Consider the following 16,319-nt stretch of genomic DNA (forward strand, 5'->3'; position numbering starts at 1 on the left):
ATACTATTTTAATTAGGATAACTGAATTTATATAAGAATATTTTATTAAAATTTTAATTTTAATTTTTGTTATAACTGCAAAAATTAGTTTTCGATATAAATTTATTATCAAATATTACAAATAAATCATTTAATACAAAAAAACTAAAAATAGAAAATAAATACCCGTGCGGTCGCACGGGTCAAGATCTAGTTTGAATTTAAATTGCATATCCGAACTGATCCTGAATTGGTTGGAATCGTTCCTGATCCAAACCGAAACATTATCGGTTCTTATATGAAAACATGAAATTCCGGCCATCGATATCTCTGATAACGTTTTCAACCTTTTTTCCTTTAGATAAATAAACTTTAGAAAAAAAAAATCTTTATCTGAATGATCTTTAAAAAAAAAAAATCTGAATGACTTATATTACCATGTGACATGCCTTTAGTAATTTACTTTTCTTTTACCAAGTAATTTACTAAATTTTGTCATTAAAAACTGAATTTCGCATGTGGTGGTGGACCTGGTGGTGGTGGATGGTGATGGACAGATATTTGTGTAAACGGTATGAAATCAATTCACATCCATCAATGTAGATACAGAGAACAGATCAACACAGATGTAACATTCTACTCACTCACTTACCTTACCTTTAATCTGCGGCTCAGGTTTTTTTGAGCTCCTTAGTATTCTTGACACGAGAAAAAAAAAGAAGAGAAATAAGATTTTTGCAGAGACGCTAATCTCTTGTGTGTTGAATCTTTAAGCTTCTCTTGGATGGCGTCTATTTTCAGACCTTCAGTTTCACTTGACCTACGACCAAAGGTAACACTCAAACTTCTTCAGGCACACAGATTAAGATCACTCCTAGTTCTTTAAGACTGTTCTTATCTCACGACATGGTCTTAATTACTCTTAGACGCTAGTTTTCTGTTAAGCTTATAAGAAACTGAAATTGAGATGAGAAATTTGGATTGTGACTGATGATGAATCGTTTTGGTAAACTGCAAAGGTGACCTGCACGAATCTCTCCACTAAAGAACAACTTAAGTTTCAGAGCAAGAGTCTGAGAAAAGAGAAGCTCAACGTTAGGTTACGTAGCGTGAAAGCTAATCAAGCACCAGGGACTAGTGTGGTTACAGAGCTTAACAACAAAACCGGTAACTAAAATCTTAGACCCTTAATCTTGGATTATTAAAACGTGTCGTTTTTTTAATTAAATTGATTGTGTGTTGTGTTGGGTACTAGATTATGGAGTTGTAGGGGTTCACCATGTGGGTCTGCTGTGTGAAAACCTAGAAAGGTCACTTGAGTTCTACCAGAACATTCTAGGACTTAAGATCAACGAGGCGAGGCCACACGACAAGCTTCCCTACAGAGGAGCATGGTTATGGGTAGGTTCAGAGATGATTCATCTAATGGAGCTTCCAAATCCTGATCCATTAACTGGTAGACCCGAGCACGGTGGCCGTGATCGGCATGCTTGTATCGCAATCCGAGATGTTTCAAATCTCAAAAAGATTTTGGATAAAGCTGGTAATGTCTATACTTCTTTCTTGTCTTTGCCATTAGGGTTGTCTTTTAATTTCTTTGTTCTTAACGAAGATGGTTTGTTATTTGTGTAATTGTGTTGTAGGGATTGAGTATACGATGAGTAAGTCAGGGAGGCCAGCAATATTCACTCGTGATCCAGACACAAACGCTCTTGAGTTTACTCAAATTTGATTCTCTAGTTTCTCTTTCGGGTCTTCTAGTGTATGGATGAATGGGATATAAGTTGTAGATACATACTTTATACTTCTCAAGTAGTCAAGTCTTACCTCTACAATGTTTATTGAAGTTCCTTTGATTTATATTATTTCTTACCCCAAAGTAAAAACAAAAACCGAGACCACAATTCCTAACTTGTAAATATAGTTTACTTTTTTTTCTTTTTTTCCTTTACCACAACACAAGAGAACATAAGCTGGTTGAAGAGTTACAGACAGACATGATGATGAACCACACGATTCAAACAAGTTCAGGGTATTTAGTATATATACAAATTAGACTATTATATATATATATGTTTGTGATCAAAAGGAGCCAAGAGTAGTGGAGAGGTCTAAGCGTGAACGAGATCTCCACTCTTGTATAGCCGATTTGAGAGTATGGTTTGGTGTGAGATCGCAATGCTTGAGCCGGTGCTTAGTCACAGGAGACACGTTTTGGTTATGTTGAATCCAAGCTCTTATCGCTTTTCCTTCGTACGTGAATCCATCAGCTGCTATATATGGATCTTCCATTATCTCCTGCAAATTTTAATCCTGAACCATTAAGTATTGTGTTTTCTCGTTAAGAGATTTAAAAATGGTCGTTGTCTTCGTTTTTTACCTTAAGAATCGGACAGAAATAGTGACTTGGTGGTCGTACGTTATCTTGTTCTGTCTTGAGTCTCTCATTCGCAGATTCAAGAATCCGTTTGAGAGCAGGCAAGACTTGCGTGTCGAGATCCGGTCTGTCTCTGCACTTGAGCTGCGAACACTTGATCGCGATACGAGCCAGCTCTTCCGCTTCCGCCATGGGCCAGTCTCTGACCGATCCATCCAACATATCTCCGAAACAGCCTCTCTTCACCGCGTCCTCGACGCAGAAAAGAAGACCGTTGGGATGTCTGGCGGTCAAAAGCTGGAGGATTATGATACCGAACGCGTAGAGATCCGACTTCGGTCTGATGATCCCGGTTCTCTGGTACTCGGGGTCCATGTAGTAGAGTGTACCGGCGATGATGGAGTTTCTGTAAACCGTGACGCTGTCTGGCGCCTCTTCTGACATGAGTTTGGCGAGTCCGACGTCGCCTATTTTGCTGACGAAGTTTCTGTCTAAGAGAATGTTTCCTGGCTTGAGGTCGCGGTGGACGATTGGGTCGGGTTTGGAGTTGTGGAGGAAAGCTAAGCCGCATGCGGTTTCGTATATGATTCTGAATCTTATGAACCATGAGAGAGATGGTTTCCCTTTTTTGGGAGAGATGTGAGCGTCTAAGCTACCGTTCTCCATGTACTCATAGACGAGGCAACCGTTGTCAGGACAAGCACCGAGGAGAAGGACAACGTGAGGATGTCGAAGCTGGCTTAAGACAGAGATCTGCAAAAATTAAAAAATGGACAGTTGATTTCAGAGATCTTAAGAGAGTTAAAAAGTCTGTTTTAGTTTGTGAACTTACCTCTTTTAGAAACTCTTCTTTCTTCTCTAGTGAATCGGGTTTGAGAACTTTAAGAGCCACCGGGGTGTGGTCGAGGCTGCATTTGTATACTTTTCCGTATCCTCCTTCACCGATTATTTTACGGGAAGAGAAGTTATCTGTAGCTGCAGCTATCTCTTCCTTTGTGTACTTTCTGTACCGCCCGTCTTTCAAGAAGAGCTGGTCGATGACTTTTTGTTTCTCTATGGACTGCTTGAGAGCGCTGAGCTCGGCTAGTTGCCTCTCGCAGAACTCTTTGGCTAGCATTGATTTTGCTTCTTGGACTTCTTTAACGGCTTTTAGATGCTTTTCTTTCTCTTCCGCTGCTGCTTTTCTCAGCATTTCTTCCTTTTCAAGAGCAGTTATGACCCTTCTCGTTTCTTTAATACACTCAGAGGAAAGAGACTGCACCTGAGATCACAAATGTGGGTTTGATTGAGGTTATGAATCCATTACATGACTGAAGACAAGAGATCGCACCTGTGTTTGTTTATGAACTAGCTCTTCACAAGCTTGTTTGTACATGGAAAGAGTGGTTTCTACTTCTTTCCTTAGCTGCGCTACTTCAGACTTAACATCTGTCTGCAAAGAAAAACATGTCTTGAGAATCAAAATCATAGCATAGTACAGAATCGACACAACATAGTGGGTAAAAACGTAAACGTAAAATGTTTTTACCTTTGGTGGTTTTATGTTAGCTCCAGGATTCAACTGCATTTTACTACCGGAGACAATGCTATGTCTAATAACAGAACGGGTGTGTTCGTCGTCGACCAAACCGAGGTCAGTGGAAGATTGTGCATCAGAGAACACTCGAGAGACTGGTTTACTATGCGGCAAAGAGGCAGGCCTTCGAGTGTGGTTCCTGCCTGAGGATGATATGGATGAAGCAGACAGGCCTGTCTTAGCTGAGCGTGTGCGGCTGAAAGTTTCGGTATAAACTTCTGCTCCTTGGGGTATACGGAAACTAGATGATGAATCTGGTGAAAAGTTTAATAGCAAGCAATAGAAATTAAAAAATCATCATCTTGAATTCACATTTTAGATCACTGAACGTGAAATGCTAAAAGACTGATCCATATACATACATACCTGGAGATAAATGATTGGTTGATTTGGTTAATATTCTATCTTTGCAGATAACATATATCTCACATGTCTCCGGAGCTTCTCGTAGTACTGTTAATGGCATTTCTTGTCCTTTTCTCCTGGTAAAACAAAGTCAAACGTCTAAGCAGTCTGAGCATACCACAAATAGTTTTATTAATAATGGACCAAACTCACACCCGAAAGCTAACTAAAGAGAGCGAAAATTTGCCACAAAAACTGATACATTATTCTCATTCACATTGAACACTCAATGTGAGAGACTGTAATCCACAGAGAGCGGGAAACTGAATCTGGACTACTATATCATATTAGTAATGGGCGTAACTCACCCCCAGAAACTAAGTCGGACATATAGTAAGTTTCGATCATAAGTCTCTCTATCTAGAAAAGAGCAAATATACAAACCGAGACGGATAATAATCATAATCAATCAAGATTCCTCAGATACAAAATGGAAACAATAATACCTTGTGAGGAAACTAGAAGAGCAAGAGCCAAGCACTAAACACTCAACCTCACTATCTGACACGTGCTTCAAAAGCGCCTTCCCGGGATCAACATCTTCCAACAACAACGTCTCAACCTAACCAGTAAAAAAAAACTCTCACTCAACAGTTACACAAAAATTCGAATAAACCAATAGAGAGAAACTCACTTTACTAGAACCGCAGAGTCTCTTGAACGGCACGAAGACCTGCTCGTACTCCTTCCTCAGATCTCGCTTATACATCGACACCACACTCTCCTCCAACTCCTCCACCCGAATCTTCGATCCAGCTTCCGAAACAAACCACAAAAATCACACGGTGAGATTTGACGCAAAACTGATTCAATGAGAAATTTCGAGAGAGGGATGGAACTTACAAGGAGACGGGATAGTGGTGACGGTAGGCATGACGTGAACCAGAACCAACCGATCGACGTTGGGGAGGAGATTCTCCACGGTCCAGCGGAGAGCGCGACGGCTAGCAGCTCCTCCTACTGCGTCTCCGCCTACGGTTCCTTTGACGGCGACGGCTACCGTGGAGTAAGCCGGAGCTCCGCCGATCGATTCGAAGAACTTGTTCGACATCACCACCATGAAACTTTCTTTCTTTCTCGACTTTGACTTTTTGATGGATTGGAGAAAAGAAGAGTTTGGTTTGGTGATGTATTTATTGACTACTCGTGGAACTAATAAATTAAAGCGCCTACTTATTAGAAAAGTCTTTTTTCGAAAATTGTTTGTTTTTCTTTTTTTTAAGTTGTGTGGGGCTTATATTTAGGTGTAATTTAAGATTGTACATTTTTGTTTTGGTTTTAACAGATTAGACCTAGTAAATCTTTTTTTTTGTTTGTTTGTCAACAGACCTAATAAATCTATTACTATTATGCGATTTTCTGAAGTCTAAACACAAGCTTTTCCCATTACCGTGAGAAAAGCCTATGCGCGATTAAAACTAATAAATTGCCTTTAATGATTTTGGAGCTGTGTTGTTTTTACATAATCTATCAATTGATTAGGTCGATTCTGGATATTTATTAATACATAATAGACTGACTATCGCATTCAAATCTGGTCTGGGCAGAGCCGGATCTGAAATTTTCGGGGCCCTATTCAAAATAAAGATGAATTTATCGTAGCTTTGATGATAAAATTAAAAAGCTAACATAAAAAAACTATAGAACAAAAAAAATTCTTTAGTTTTCTTATCAACTGATTTGCTTTTTACAGAGTAGAGAAAAGAGGAGAAGTTGAAAAGACTATCTCTCATAAGTTTCCTCTAGTGAGTTAAAAATGATGTTATTTACTTATTTAAATTTATTATAATATTTACGATTATTATTTAAATAAAAATAAAGTACAGAAAGTCGAATAACTTACCGTAGTTACTTGCGCTAATGTTAACAACTTTTTTATTTTATTTTGTACAGTACAAACCAAAACTTTGTTTTTTAGTTTGACTTTGCACCTAAAATAAATATATTAACATTACATATCTACAAAGGGAAAAACTGGAAATGGAGGCCCTATTAGATGGGGGCCCTACACGAATGTTTCGTGAGACTATGCCCAAGCCCGGCTCTGGGTCTGGGAGTACTATAGACTACAAGCAAAAAAAGAAGGTAAAGGTTGGATCACTACAGTTTAAAGTTAAAAAATAGCCTTAGATCATCATTATTGGGAAACTCTTAAGGCAGTCCTTAAGGAAGAAAGGGAGAGGACCGAGGAGAAAAAACAGAGAAAAACCCTTAAATAAGGGCTGCTCTTATGTTTTCATGACACAAAAAAAAAAAAAATTAAAGCTAAGGGCTTTTGTATATTGTCCTCCAATAATGATGCTCTTAGAGATAAATTGAACCCATAATAACTTGGAAAAGAAATAAAGATTAAATCAACTAATCTACAAAAAAAATTATTGAAATATGACACGACCGGAAACTAGTGCTTGTATAGCTTCCTATCAGGCCGGTATCGATCACACTAGTTGATCCGAGTTTAAAATATATTCGGGCTAATGCTAGAAGTAGTTAAATTGCATGTCACCAGACTACCAAGTAAACTGTCTGGAGCAAAGCTTAATTAAGCTCAAACTTTCTATATAAGCGTGACTCTATTTTAAGAGAGACTCGAACTGTGAGAAATGTTGTAACACATTCCCAAATTTCATCTACCACTTGACTACTATCATACGGGTATTGGAGTTGTGCTTTATGTTTTTCATTACGTCAAAGGGCCATGTGTCACTAGTTCAGCTAGATGCAACGTCCTTCATCTCTTTCACGGTTTTACAAATGATTTCATAGGTTATCCAAATATAGTAGATTCATAGCATAATTTTTTATTTTGATAACCGTGGACATCCAGCGATTTGAAATCAATTGACTAATTCCGCCAAGTCTGCAGCAACCTTATATTCTTATTATTTAAAATAGTTCAAGTGGCTAACGGAAATCGAACTATGAGTTCACCGTATTGAGATTGCTTTCAAACATAAATTATTTTAGCACTTGAAATTTTAAATTGTGAATTTTTTTCTGTTTTAAAGCACAAAACACTGACTACTACCTACTCGCTATGGTGATCTTCGAACTTGGATCGTATCTGGACATTTAAAACAGTTTCAGACGGGTACTAATTTCAGGCAAGATTAAAAATTGCATCCATAAGTTTTTGTTTGAACAAATTAGCCCCAGTATATTGATAATTTAATTGTCAAAAATGCAAGATGATTAAAAAAATGCAAGATGATTAAGGAATCGTTAAAAGAATGTTCCGTAATTTATAGGGTTGACGTTACCAAACATATAATACATTTGAATAAATGTGCATATAGTGAATTTTAAAATGACACTATGACTAGCAACTATTTTATAAAGGGTGAGTAGAATTTTCATTGGACTAAGAAATTTTAATTATCTAATATATATTGCTTGTTCTAAGATTCTGTATGTGATGCATCGAACATATACTTGTTCTTAGGACTTGTTAATTAATCTAAATAAATGATTTAAGACGGCACATAAACCACTTGCATTATTCACTATCCGATATTCCCAGTCTCCGATAAGAAAATTTATAAGGAATAAAAAAGAGAAAGTGTAAAGATTAACGAGTATTTGCACAAAATAACAACGAAATCCATCGTATTTAAATAAATGTCAACCGTAGAATTTTTCTACCAAATAAGCTGGATCGAAACGATGTTCAACATTATGGGACACGTAGTTAGTTAGAAAGAGGAAGCAAAAGGTCACATGGAGTAGGCTGATATAGTTTGCGCAATGAGTACCGAGATTTGCTTTCATCACGTGGCTGGCAATCAGAGAGATATGCTCTCGACAGGGCAACGTACTGGACAATAGGGTCAAGCACAATGTTGTCTCTTCTGTGGGAAACCTAATGAAACAAGGGACCATTTGTTTTTCGAGTGCCCATACACTTTGTATCCCATGCACTTTCACGCTGTGGCTCAAGGTGGCTGGGAATTTGTTTGACGTGACCCAGATCCTGATTGGGATACCACCATCACACGGCTCTTGACAGGCCGCTATGATCGACATAGCTACATTCTCCTCAGACTGGTACTACAGATTATTATTTACTATATTTGGAGGGAACGTAACGAGAGGGTTCACAACCATCTCTCGAAACCGGTGGAACACATTGTTCATTTGGTTGACAAAACGGTTCACAACCGTATCATGTCAACTAAATATTTCTTGAAGCCGCGATTACAAGGTTTACGCGGTTTGATGAGTAGGTGGTTCGAAGCTCACACTACATAATTTGAGACTGTAATCTTATTCATTCATCTATGTAACGATTGTTGAGAAAAAAAAACCTCTTAGGATTGTACATATATTATTTTTACATTGAATAATAAATTTGAAATTTCATCAAGAAAAATATTTATCTATTTGATTTCTAATTATTAGTAACATATATTTCTGGCGTGGTTTTTAATGAACTACTTTAAGTTTCTTTTAATTTTTATTACCAATATCTATTAAAAATATATAACAATATATTTAAAAATTATACAAAATATTTTCATTTTAAGTAAATTTGTTTCTAACTATATAAAAATAAAATTCATATTTTTATTTAAAGTATAATTATGATTTTTAGTTGAAAACCGAATAAATTAATATCTGAAAGTATTTAAATCGAACCAAACAAAAACAAATATAGCGATAGTTAATTTTTATAAACCAAATAAATCAAATAAATATAATCATAACCGAGTCAAAATCAAAGCAAAACCCAAATTGAACACCTCTATTTAATTGTACAACTAACCTTTTTTCCTCCTACAATTAAAGAAGTCGCAACAGAATTTGACTAGGGTTTATTTGTCAGCGTCCTCTAGTTTAATTAGGTTTTTCCTAAAGAGAGGGCGAAACTCTCCCAGACACCAAAAAAAAAAGATGGAGGAACCGAGCCTCAGTGAGTTGCCAGATGATTTGATCTTGAAGATATTCTCATTGCTTCCGTTTTTCAAAGAGAGCGTTGCAACAAATCTCTTAGAAAAACGTTGCGAGGATCTCATGTTTGATGATGATGATAAATCACACGAGAGTTTAGTGAAATTCACGAGTTTTGCTTACGGATCTTTGTCGTTCAACAAGTCTCAAATTGTAGACATCAAGCTTAGCCGGAACTACTCAGCTTCAGACATCAGCTTTTTGCTTAAACTTGCGGTTAAGCGGTCAGTGAGAAGGCTAAGGATCCGGACGTTTGGAAAAACCCTAGAACTGCCGAGATGCTTGAGTATTTGCGTGACCCTAAAGTCATTGGTACTCTATGAAGTAAGGATCAAGGTTGTTCCTCCTTGCTTTCGTTTGCCATCACTCAAGAATCTGCACCTTTTATCGGTCAAGTTCTCAGTCCACGAGTCTCTTGAAAGGTTTCTAAAATCGTGCCATGATATTGAACACTTGGTTATACATAACGTGTTGTTCAAGACTGTTCTGCCTTGCCGTCTTTTGCCGTCACTCAAAAGCATGCGCCTTATTTCGACTAATTTCTGGGAAAACGAATCTGCTGCAAGTCTTTTGAGAATCTGTCCTGTTCTTAAAGATTTGGTTGTGGACCAGACCAAAGTATTCAGTAGTAACGTGTGTGCTTCTATCACTTGCAGTGCCCTAAAAACATTGATACTCGGTGGACTAACTATCAACGCTGTTCCACCATCGTTTTCCATGCCATCACTCAAAGCTATGCAACTTTTGTCTGTTAAGTTCTCTGGAGGCGAATCAGTTTTAAGTCTTTTACAAAAATGCCCTGTTCTTGAGGATTTGGTTGTTAACCAAACACAAGTATTCGATAGTAATGAGTGTACTATGAGTAGTTGCAGAACATTAAAAAAGTTGACGCTCAGTGAACTAAGTATCAAGGCGGTTCCGCCTTGGTTTCGCTTGCCATCGCTCAAAACTCTGCACCTTTTATCGGTCAAGTTCTCGGGTGAAGAATCCATTGCAAGTTTCTTACCGGTTTGCCCTGTTCTCGAATGTTTGGTTGTGGACCGAACCAAAGACGACAGTGTGATGTTCGAGGACGTTCCGGTTTGGTTTTGTTTGCCATCACTCAAGAGTCTGCACCTTTTATCTGTTAAATTCTCGGACGAAGAATCTTTTTCCAAGCTTATAGAAAGATGCCCGGTTCTCGAAGATTTGGTTATAAACAACACCTTGGATGACAATGTGATGATATTCAACATCGATACACCTTCTTTGAGGAGCTTATCTATCGTTAACTCTATAAGAAAAAATCCCCACGTTATGGAAAAGCATGGGTTTGTGATAAATGCTCCTTCTTTGGAGAAAATAAACTTTAAAGATACATTCAGTAACCTTCTAGTGTTTGAGCATATGCCAGCGGTGACCGAGGCTAATATCCAGGTTATTTGTGGCCAGTCTAAAAAGTTCATAGGATCTTTTACCTCAATCCGTCAACTATCTGTATGTTCTCTATCTTCAGAGGTAAGAAACTTTGTTACTCAAATAATGTAAAGAGCTCGAGATTCTCCTAGTATGTCTTATTATTTCAATATAGTAAACTATTGCATATTTCAATTGCAGACTCCATATCCTAGTGGCACTATCTTCCCTTATCTTGAACATCTAGAGCTATGTACATGTTCTGCGGGATGGGCCAATCTACTTGTTTGTATACTTAAAGACGCTCCAACACTCAGATATCTCAAGCTTAAGTCGGTATGTAGTATGGATCTTTTTCAGTAGTATGTTACATGAACAGTATAGTGACGACCTATAATACTAACACACGTAATGTTGCTCTCTCGTTTTCATCTCAGCAACATGGTGCCGATTACAATGATCCGATGAATTACTGGAACAAACCAACAGCTGTTCCAGAATGTTTATCAACGCATCTCGAGATCATGGAATGGAGACAATATGAAGGCACAGAGGAAGTGATGAACGTGGCTGCTTACATACTAGCAAACGCAAGATGTTTAAAGACGGCTACGTTCTCAACAAGATGTGGAGACAAACATCACAGCATGCTCAGAGAGTTAAGGAGTCTGAAGAGAGGTTCAGATACATGTCAATTATTGTTTGACTAAACTTTTATGTGATGTGGAGTGGTGTGTTTCTTCTAGAAGACACATATGATTCTTTAGGTTTCTTCTGTCCTTGTCTCTGACTTTATTTTAGTTTTTTTTTATGGGTTTTATTTTCCGAATCTACAGATCTTCTTCATTTAGTAAAAACAGAGCGTTTTTTTTCTATCAAGTTCTCAAGTCAAGACATTCTTATCCTTTCTTTGTCAAGTAAAAAAAAAAATTCCTATGGGGATCAAAATCTAGTTTAACCATTATATATACCAATTACAAATAAAAATACTGTATTACTCATGTTTATAAATTGATGACTAGTGATTGACATACATTACTTTGAATCTAACTCTTAATGAGAATAATAATATGAGAATGCAGCACAAAAAATGACCCGTAGATTATTCTATACACGAGTGTAATCCAGTTTTCCTAGTAACCAACATTACCATACACACCATCCGTCGATCGATAACTTGTAATATATATACAAACCCAAGAGTGAAGGAGGAGAGGATCATAGTCTGAGATAGGTTTTAATCATGGTGGCTCCGGTTGGATCAGAGACCAGGTGATTAATAAGACCTTTTCTTAAATTGTTTGGTGCAATGACGAACATGTACAAAGCAAAAGGAACCAAATCTCCTGATGTTAATGTTGATCCTAGAAACCCTTGCCACATCCTGAGCAAAAAAAAGGAAACAAAAACATCAGTTTTCTTGATTATTTAAATCAAAGGATCAGTGGATGCCTTAACCATTTTGGAAGGCGGAAGAAAGTGTGGAAGAAGCTCCTAATGCCTCCGATATCGAGTTGGACTATGAGTGCAAGGCCGAAGAGAAAGAATGCTCTTTGTCGTTTCCTTTCTTGTGGCCATAAAGTATCCCAAGCTGCCCAACAAAAAATGTAAGTTTATTAAAAAAAAAGGTTTTCAAGAAATTGTCTGAAAGTTTAATTACCTTGTCTTGAAATATTGCTGTTGATGTGTTTGGTTAAGGAAGTAGTGGACTCGTGTTTTAGTATATCCGCGATGACTGATGCGTATGTTGGAGCTTCAGACAAAGATCTCACAACTGAATAGCCTGTTATAATTTTTGAGAGAAAGTTGTCAGTGCGTAGTGACTGCGTACTAAAAGATGTTGAATAACAAGAACTCAAAAGTTAAAGGATTTGTTCTTACTATACCTGTGGCGGGATGTACCATGCTAGCAGCAGCACCAAAGGCGAGATTCTTTTGTTCAGTGTTTGGCAAGGAACCACCTACCGGGATATAAGACCATTCCTGTAATTAACAAAAGTTTTTCACTCTAGTTTCAACAAAGTCAAAGCTCTTACTTTTTTCTTTGTATATATTTATTTACCTCTTCATAAGTCTTTAGAATTCGGATTCCGAGTGTATCTAATCTCAACATGAGTTTCTTTTTAAGCAAATCAAAGGGCATGACATCTTTTGAGGCCAGACATGTCTCCTGCAAGTGATTCTTTATCTGATGAGCAACAGACTTTAATTATTTTTGCGTGAGAAAGGAGAGAGAAAGAACCTCAAAGAACACTCTTGTCTTTGTCATAGGCATGGCGTAAAGAAACGTTGGATACTCAGCTTCCAAGCTCCGAGCTTTCTGGTTCGTATAATCTCTGTAGTCCATAAAAACCATCTGCTCTGGATCATATGGACTGTTTTCCACCTAATAGAGTTTTCAAATTAAACAGTCTCAAATTTATTCATCCGTAATGATTATATTAAGAATTACACTGGAACATATCATTTTCATACTGTACCTCAACCTCCACGCCGTATGCAGTTTGAACACAGACTCTAGGCCCTCCGAGTTCGTATTGCAAGAGCTTCCCCGAAGCTGCTCCAGAAGCAACAGTGGCAAGCCTGCAGGGAACAACGGTGTTTCTTTCACAGGAAACGAGCCTAAGGCCATCGGGAGCTTCTGTTATGCTCTCAACTTTTGAGCTAAGATACGAGACACCTGACTCGGCACACCTATGAAAAAAGAACATTAATAAACGGATAATCAGGAGATGAACAATAATAGCTAGTGAAACCATTCGTTACCTCCTCAAGAGCTCCTCGTGAAGTAACCTTCGACTAACTCTTCCATAAGCACGACCAATTGTAATGGGATTGTTATCGTCTAGATAGACAATAGTATCTCTCCATACATGCTCAATACATTTTTGCAACCCAAGATCTATTACAACAAACACAAACTAGTTATTTACATTTGACCATGAAGACAAATGGATCATTGATTCTTTTTTTAAATAATAATTACCGTTGAATTCATCTTCCCAAACACCGTAGTTGTTAGTGAAAGGAAGGTCCGGACCAATGAGTCCAACTTTTAGACCTAACTTAGCTGATTCAGCAGCCAAGGCTAAACCAGCAGGACCGCAACCAATAACCACTAGGTCCAAAGCACCATCACCAATTGATATAAGAGGTAACTGCAATTAAATCAAATATAAGACAAAAAAGCTTTAAAACACACACACATAAACTGTTTCTTCCTAAACAAGTCATCGAACTGACCTTATCAACGAGCTTGGACTGTTCTTCATCCATGTCTTTGTTCTGCTGCATTTGAACGAACGTAATCTCCGAGCCACCAGCCTTCACGAAATCTTCCTCGTCGGCGTAATCCTCCCTCACCGCAACGCAGCTCTCACTACCACCGGAGCCTCCGCCGCCGCTAGCTCTGACGACTCTACACAAACCACGCCGAAGATTCCTGAAACTGTATCTTTTGACCAGCGGAAACCTCCTCCGAGAAGACGGGAAAGCTGTGACCGTCATTGCAGCGAAATTGCGAGCACCAACACACTCCATTTTACAAGTTAAGCGAGAAGAAGACGAAGAAACTCTCTTCACACCATTGTTGCGCTGTTCTATTGAAGTATAAGTAGCAAGGGAAGGAATCTGGCTTTTTCTTTCTTCGTTATGTTTCCTTTTCACAGTGACTTGGAAAAGGGCTTTAGAGAGACGAGAGGACGATAACAAGGATAGAACCATAGGGACTCTATTCGCCACGTGTAATGATCTCATTCGTTAAGACGTGAACATGCTGCGTAAACGTACTTCGCCTACAAAAAAGAACACGTGTTAGTGATTTGATTCGCTCGTGCTAATGTACTTTTGGATACATAAAAATTAAAAAGGACTGGACTACAATGACGTGTATTGTTGGGCTATATAAAGAACAGGCCTAACATTTGGTACTAATAAATGTATTTAATGTAAGAACCTGTATTGTTGGACTAACCCAAATCCCATTTGAGTTTTGGTAATGTTAACTAGGAGTACTATATCTTTGAGATTTTTATTATTTTCAAATAAACTTTTGGAAGATTTTTATTGTTTTGTTATAAGGTTTAAGTCCGTATAAATTGATGGGATTCAGTTTCATGTAAAAGAAATATGTAAATAATAAATCATCCAGAAGAATCTGCTTTGTCTTTTTTTTTTTAGATTAACATTCGCTCTTGACAAAAGGTAACAAACATATGATTCTCTGACATGCTATGATAATCACGAAAAACAAAGAAGAAACGTATACGCATACTACGAGTATTAGCAAATGACAACTTGGCATGAGGTAGAGAGTCTTGTAAAGTTAAGGAGTTGCTCAACAATGACAGAATCTTCCTGCATGTGTTTCTGTAATTACCTAAGCACAATGTGAATCTCTAGAAAGTAACTCATCAGATTCAGTTTCATTTCATCATCTCTGTCGCCCTCTTCTGCCAAGACGAGTAGACGACCATTAAGTGTTAACATACTCTGGGGATGTTAGACACCCCATGGGGTCCAGGGAAAGATACTTCTAACTCCCTCCTCATATGGACGTATACTAACTCCCAAAAGATAAGACATGTTAGATACGGGCAGCTCTCAAGAAAAGACAGGCTACATTTTCCACATATTACAGAACAAAGGTAGTGGATGACATCTACATGACCTCCAAGAGTATGGGAGAAGATGTTCATAGCTTTGACACACAAGATCCCAAAATGAGAGAATCATTTGGAAGAGGTTTTGTGTAGTCATTAAGCTTATAGTCTGTAGGCTTTATCTTTTGTAAAAAGAATAAAATTTTACTATTGCTAAAAGATACATAACTAAAACATACAATGAATCCCAATTTCAAACATTGACTGCGCAGTAAGAAAATACAAAACAAAGAAGACACCCAAGTAAAAACAAAATTAAAAACAACACAAAAAATTCAGAAAATTTACTAGGTTCTGTAATATAGAGTCAAAGCTTTATACTATATGATTAATAATCTCTGAAAAAATACATGTTTTCTTCTTCTTCTAACCATTGGGATCAATGGTACCTTTCGTCAGAGACTTGGAGAGTCTCAATGCCTTTGACAGCAGAATCGTAATGTTTCCTAGTGGAAGAAGATCTCTTCCTTTCAGACGATGAAGAAACCATCCCAGAGTTTCTTAATCCACTTCCCGTACGGCTTCTCTGTAGCTCCTCAGACGTCACTCTCCTCGATGATCCTGCTGACTGTCCGAACAGCGACGAGCTTGGCATCTGTCAAAAAAAAAAGAGCTTTTAGATGATTGCTTGTATCCAACAAAGAAAAAAACAGAGCAAATGTTTTCATAATAATACCATTGGAGCTCTAACAGCAGCTGATGACAAGTTGCCAGAGTTCTCGAGAGCTCCTGACGTTCTCCTTCTTGACGAATCCATCGGTGGTCTCCCTCCATCTTCCTCACCTTCAATAAACATTAAAAGCTTTAGACTTTCTAAGCGTTAAACATCTTTATTAAGTGTTCCTCTGTTTTGAAAAATATTCACCTCCGTATCTATCCATGCTGGTTAATCCTGGAGGCAAAGCCGAACTGGTTCCAGCCGCAGGGCCACGGGATGGAGGAGCTGTTAGTTGTGACTGTTGGTACTTCAGTATGGTCC

The 16,319-nt window shown here is 37.8% G+C and overlaps 5 protein-coding genes across 5 annotated transcripts; 2 read left to right on the plus strand and 3 right to left on the minus strand.

The window, feature by feature from the left end:
- Positions 1–609: 609 nt before the first annotated feature.
- Positions 610–1,844, plus strand: LOC130505461 (glyoxylase I 4-like). Its single transcript, XM_057000069.1, has 4 exons — positions 610–811; positions 999–1,146; positions 1,235–1,522; positions 1,623–1,844. The coding sequence occupies exons 1-4, from the start codon at positions 764–766 to the stop codon at positions 1,709–1,711; spliced, it is 573 nt and encodes a 190-aa protein (XP_056856049.1). The 5' UTR covers positions 610–763; the 3' UTR covers positions 1,712–1,844.
- Positions 1,845–1,887: 43 nt separating this feature from the next.
- Positions 1,888–5,464, minus strand: LOC108847758 (U-box domain-containing protein 34). Its single transcript, XM_018621086.2, has 9 exons — positions 5,181–5,464; positions 4,972–5,093; positions 4,784–4,899; positions 4,299–4,414; positions 3,885–4,186; positions 3,687–3,788; positions 3,189–3,617; positions 2,360–3,109; positions 1,888–2,277 (listed from the first exon to the last, which is right to left on the minus strand). Exons 1-9 carry the CDS (start codon positions 5,395–5,397, stop codon positions 2,062–2,064), a joined length of 2,370 nt encoding a protein of 789 aa, XP_018476588.2. The 5' UTR covers positions 5,398–5,464; the 3' UTR covers positions 1,888–2,061.
- Positions 5,465–9,152: 3,688 nt separating this feature from the next.
- LOC130505460 (putative FBD-associated F-box protein At5g56560) lies at positions 9,153–11,483 on the plus strand. Its single transcript, XM_057000068.1, has 3 exons — positions 9,153–10,781; positions 10,881–11,015; positions 11,117–11,483. Exons 1-3 carry the CDS (start codon positions 9,228–9,230, stop codon positions 11,387–11,389), a joined length of 1,962 nt encoding a protein of 653 aa, XP_056856048.1. The 5' UTR covers positions 9,153–9,227; the 3' UTR covers positions 11,390–11,483.
- A 132-nt stretch (positions 11,484–11,615) lies between these two features.
- LOC108844261 (lycopene epsilon cyclase, chloroplastic) lies at positions 11,616–14,340 on the minus strand. Its single transcript, XM_018617481.2, has 10 exons — positions 13,923–14,340; positions 13,666–13,837; positions 13,446–13,581; positions 13,160–13,373; positions 12,922–13,065; positions 12,742–12,849; positions 12,566–12,662; positions 12,340–12,462; positions 12,138–12,270; positions 11,616–12,063 (listed from the first exon to the last, which is right to left on the minus strand). Exons 1-10 carry the CDS (start codon positions 14,217–14,219, stop codon positions 11,898–11,900), a joined length of 1,590 nt encoding a protein of 529 aa, XP_018472983.2. The 5' UTR covers positions 14,220–14,340; the 3' UTR covers positions 11,616–11,897.
- Positions 14,341–15,509: 1,169 nt separating this feature from the next.
- LOC130505463 (casein kinase 1-like protein 12) lies at positions 15,510–16,313 on the minus strand. Its single transcript, XM_057000070.1, has 3 exons — positions 16,206–16,313; positions 16,017–16,123; positions 15,510–15,935 (listed from the first exon to the last, which is right to left on the minus strand). The coding sequence occupies exons 1-3, from the start codon at positions 16,219–16,221 to the stop codon at positions 15,720–15,722; spliced, it is 339 nt and encodes a 112-aa protein (XP_056856050.1). The 5' UTR covers positions 16,222–16,313; the 3' UTR covers positions 15,510–15,719.
- Positions 16,314–16,319: the final 6 nt, after the last annotated feature.

Source organism: Raphanus sativus, unplaced genomic scaffold, assembly GCF_000801105.2.
Source record: "Raphanus sativus cultivar WK10039 unplaced genomic scaffold, ASM80110v3 Scaffold2296, whole genome shotgun sequence".
In the NCBI taxonomy this organism is placed as follows: domain Eukaryota; kingdom Viridiplantae; phylum Streptophyta; class Magnoliopsida; order Brassicales; family Brassicaceae; genus Raphanus; species Raphanus sativus.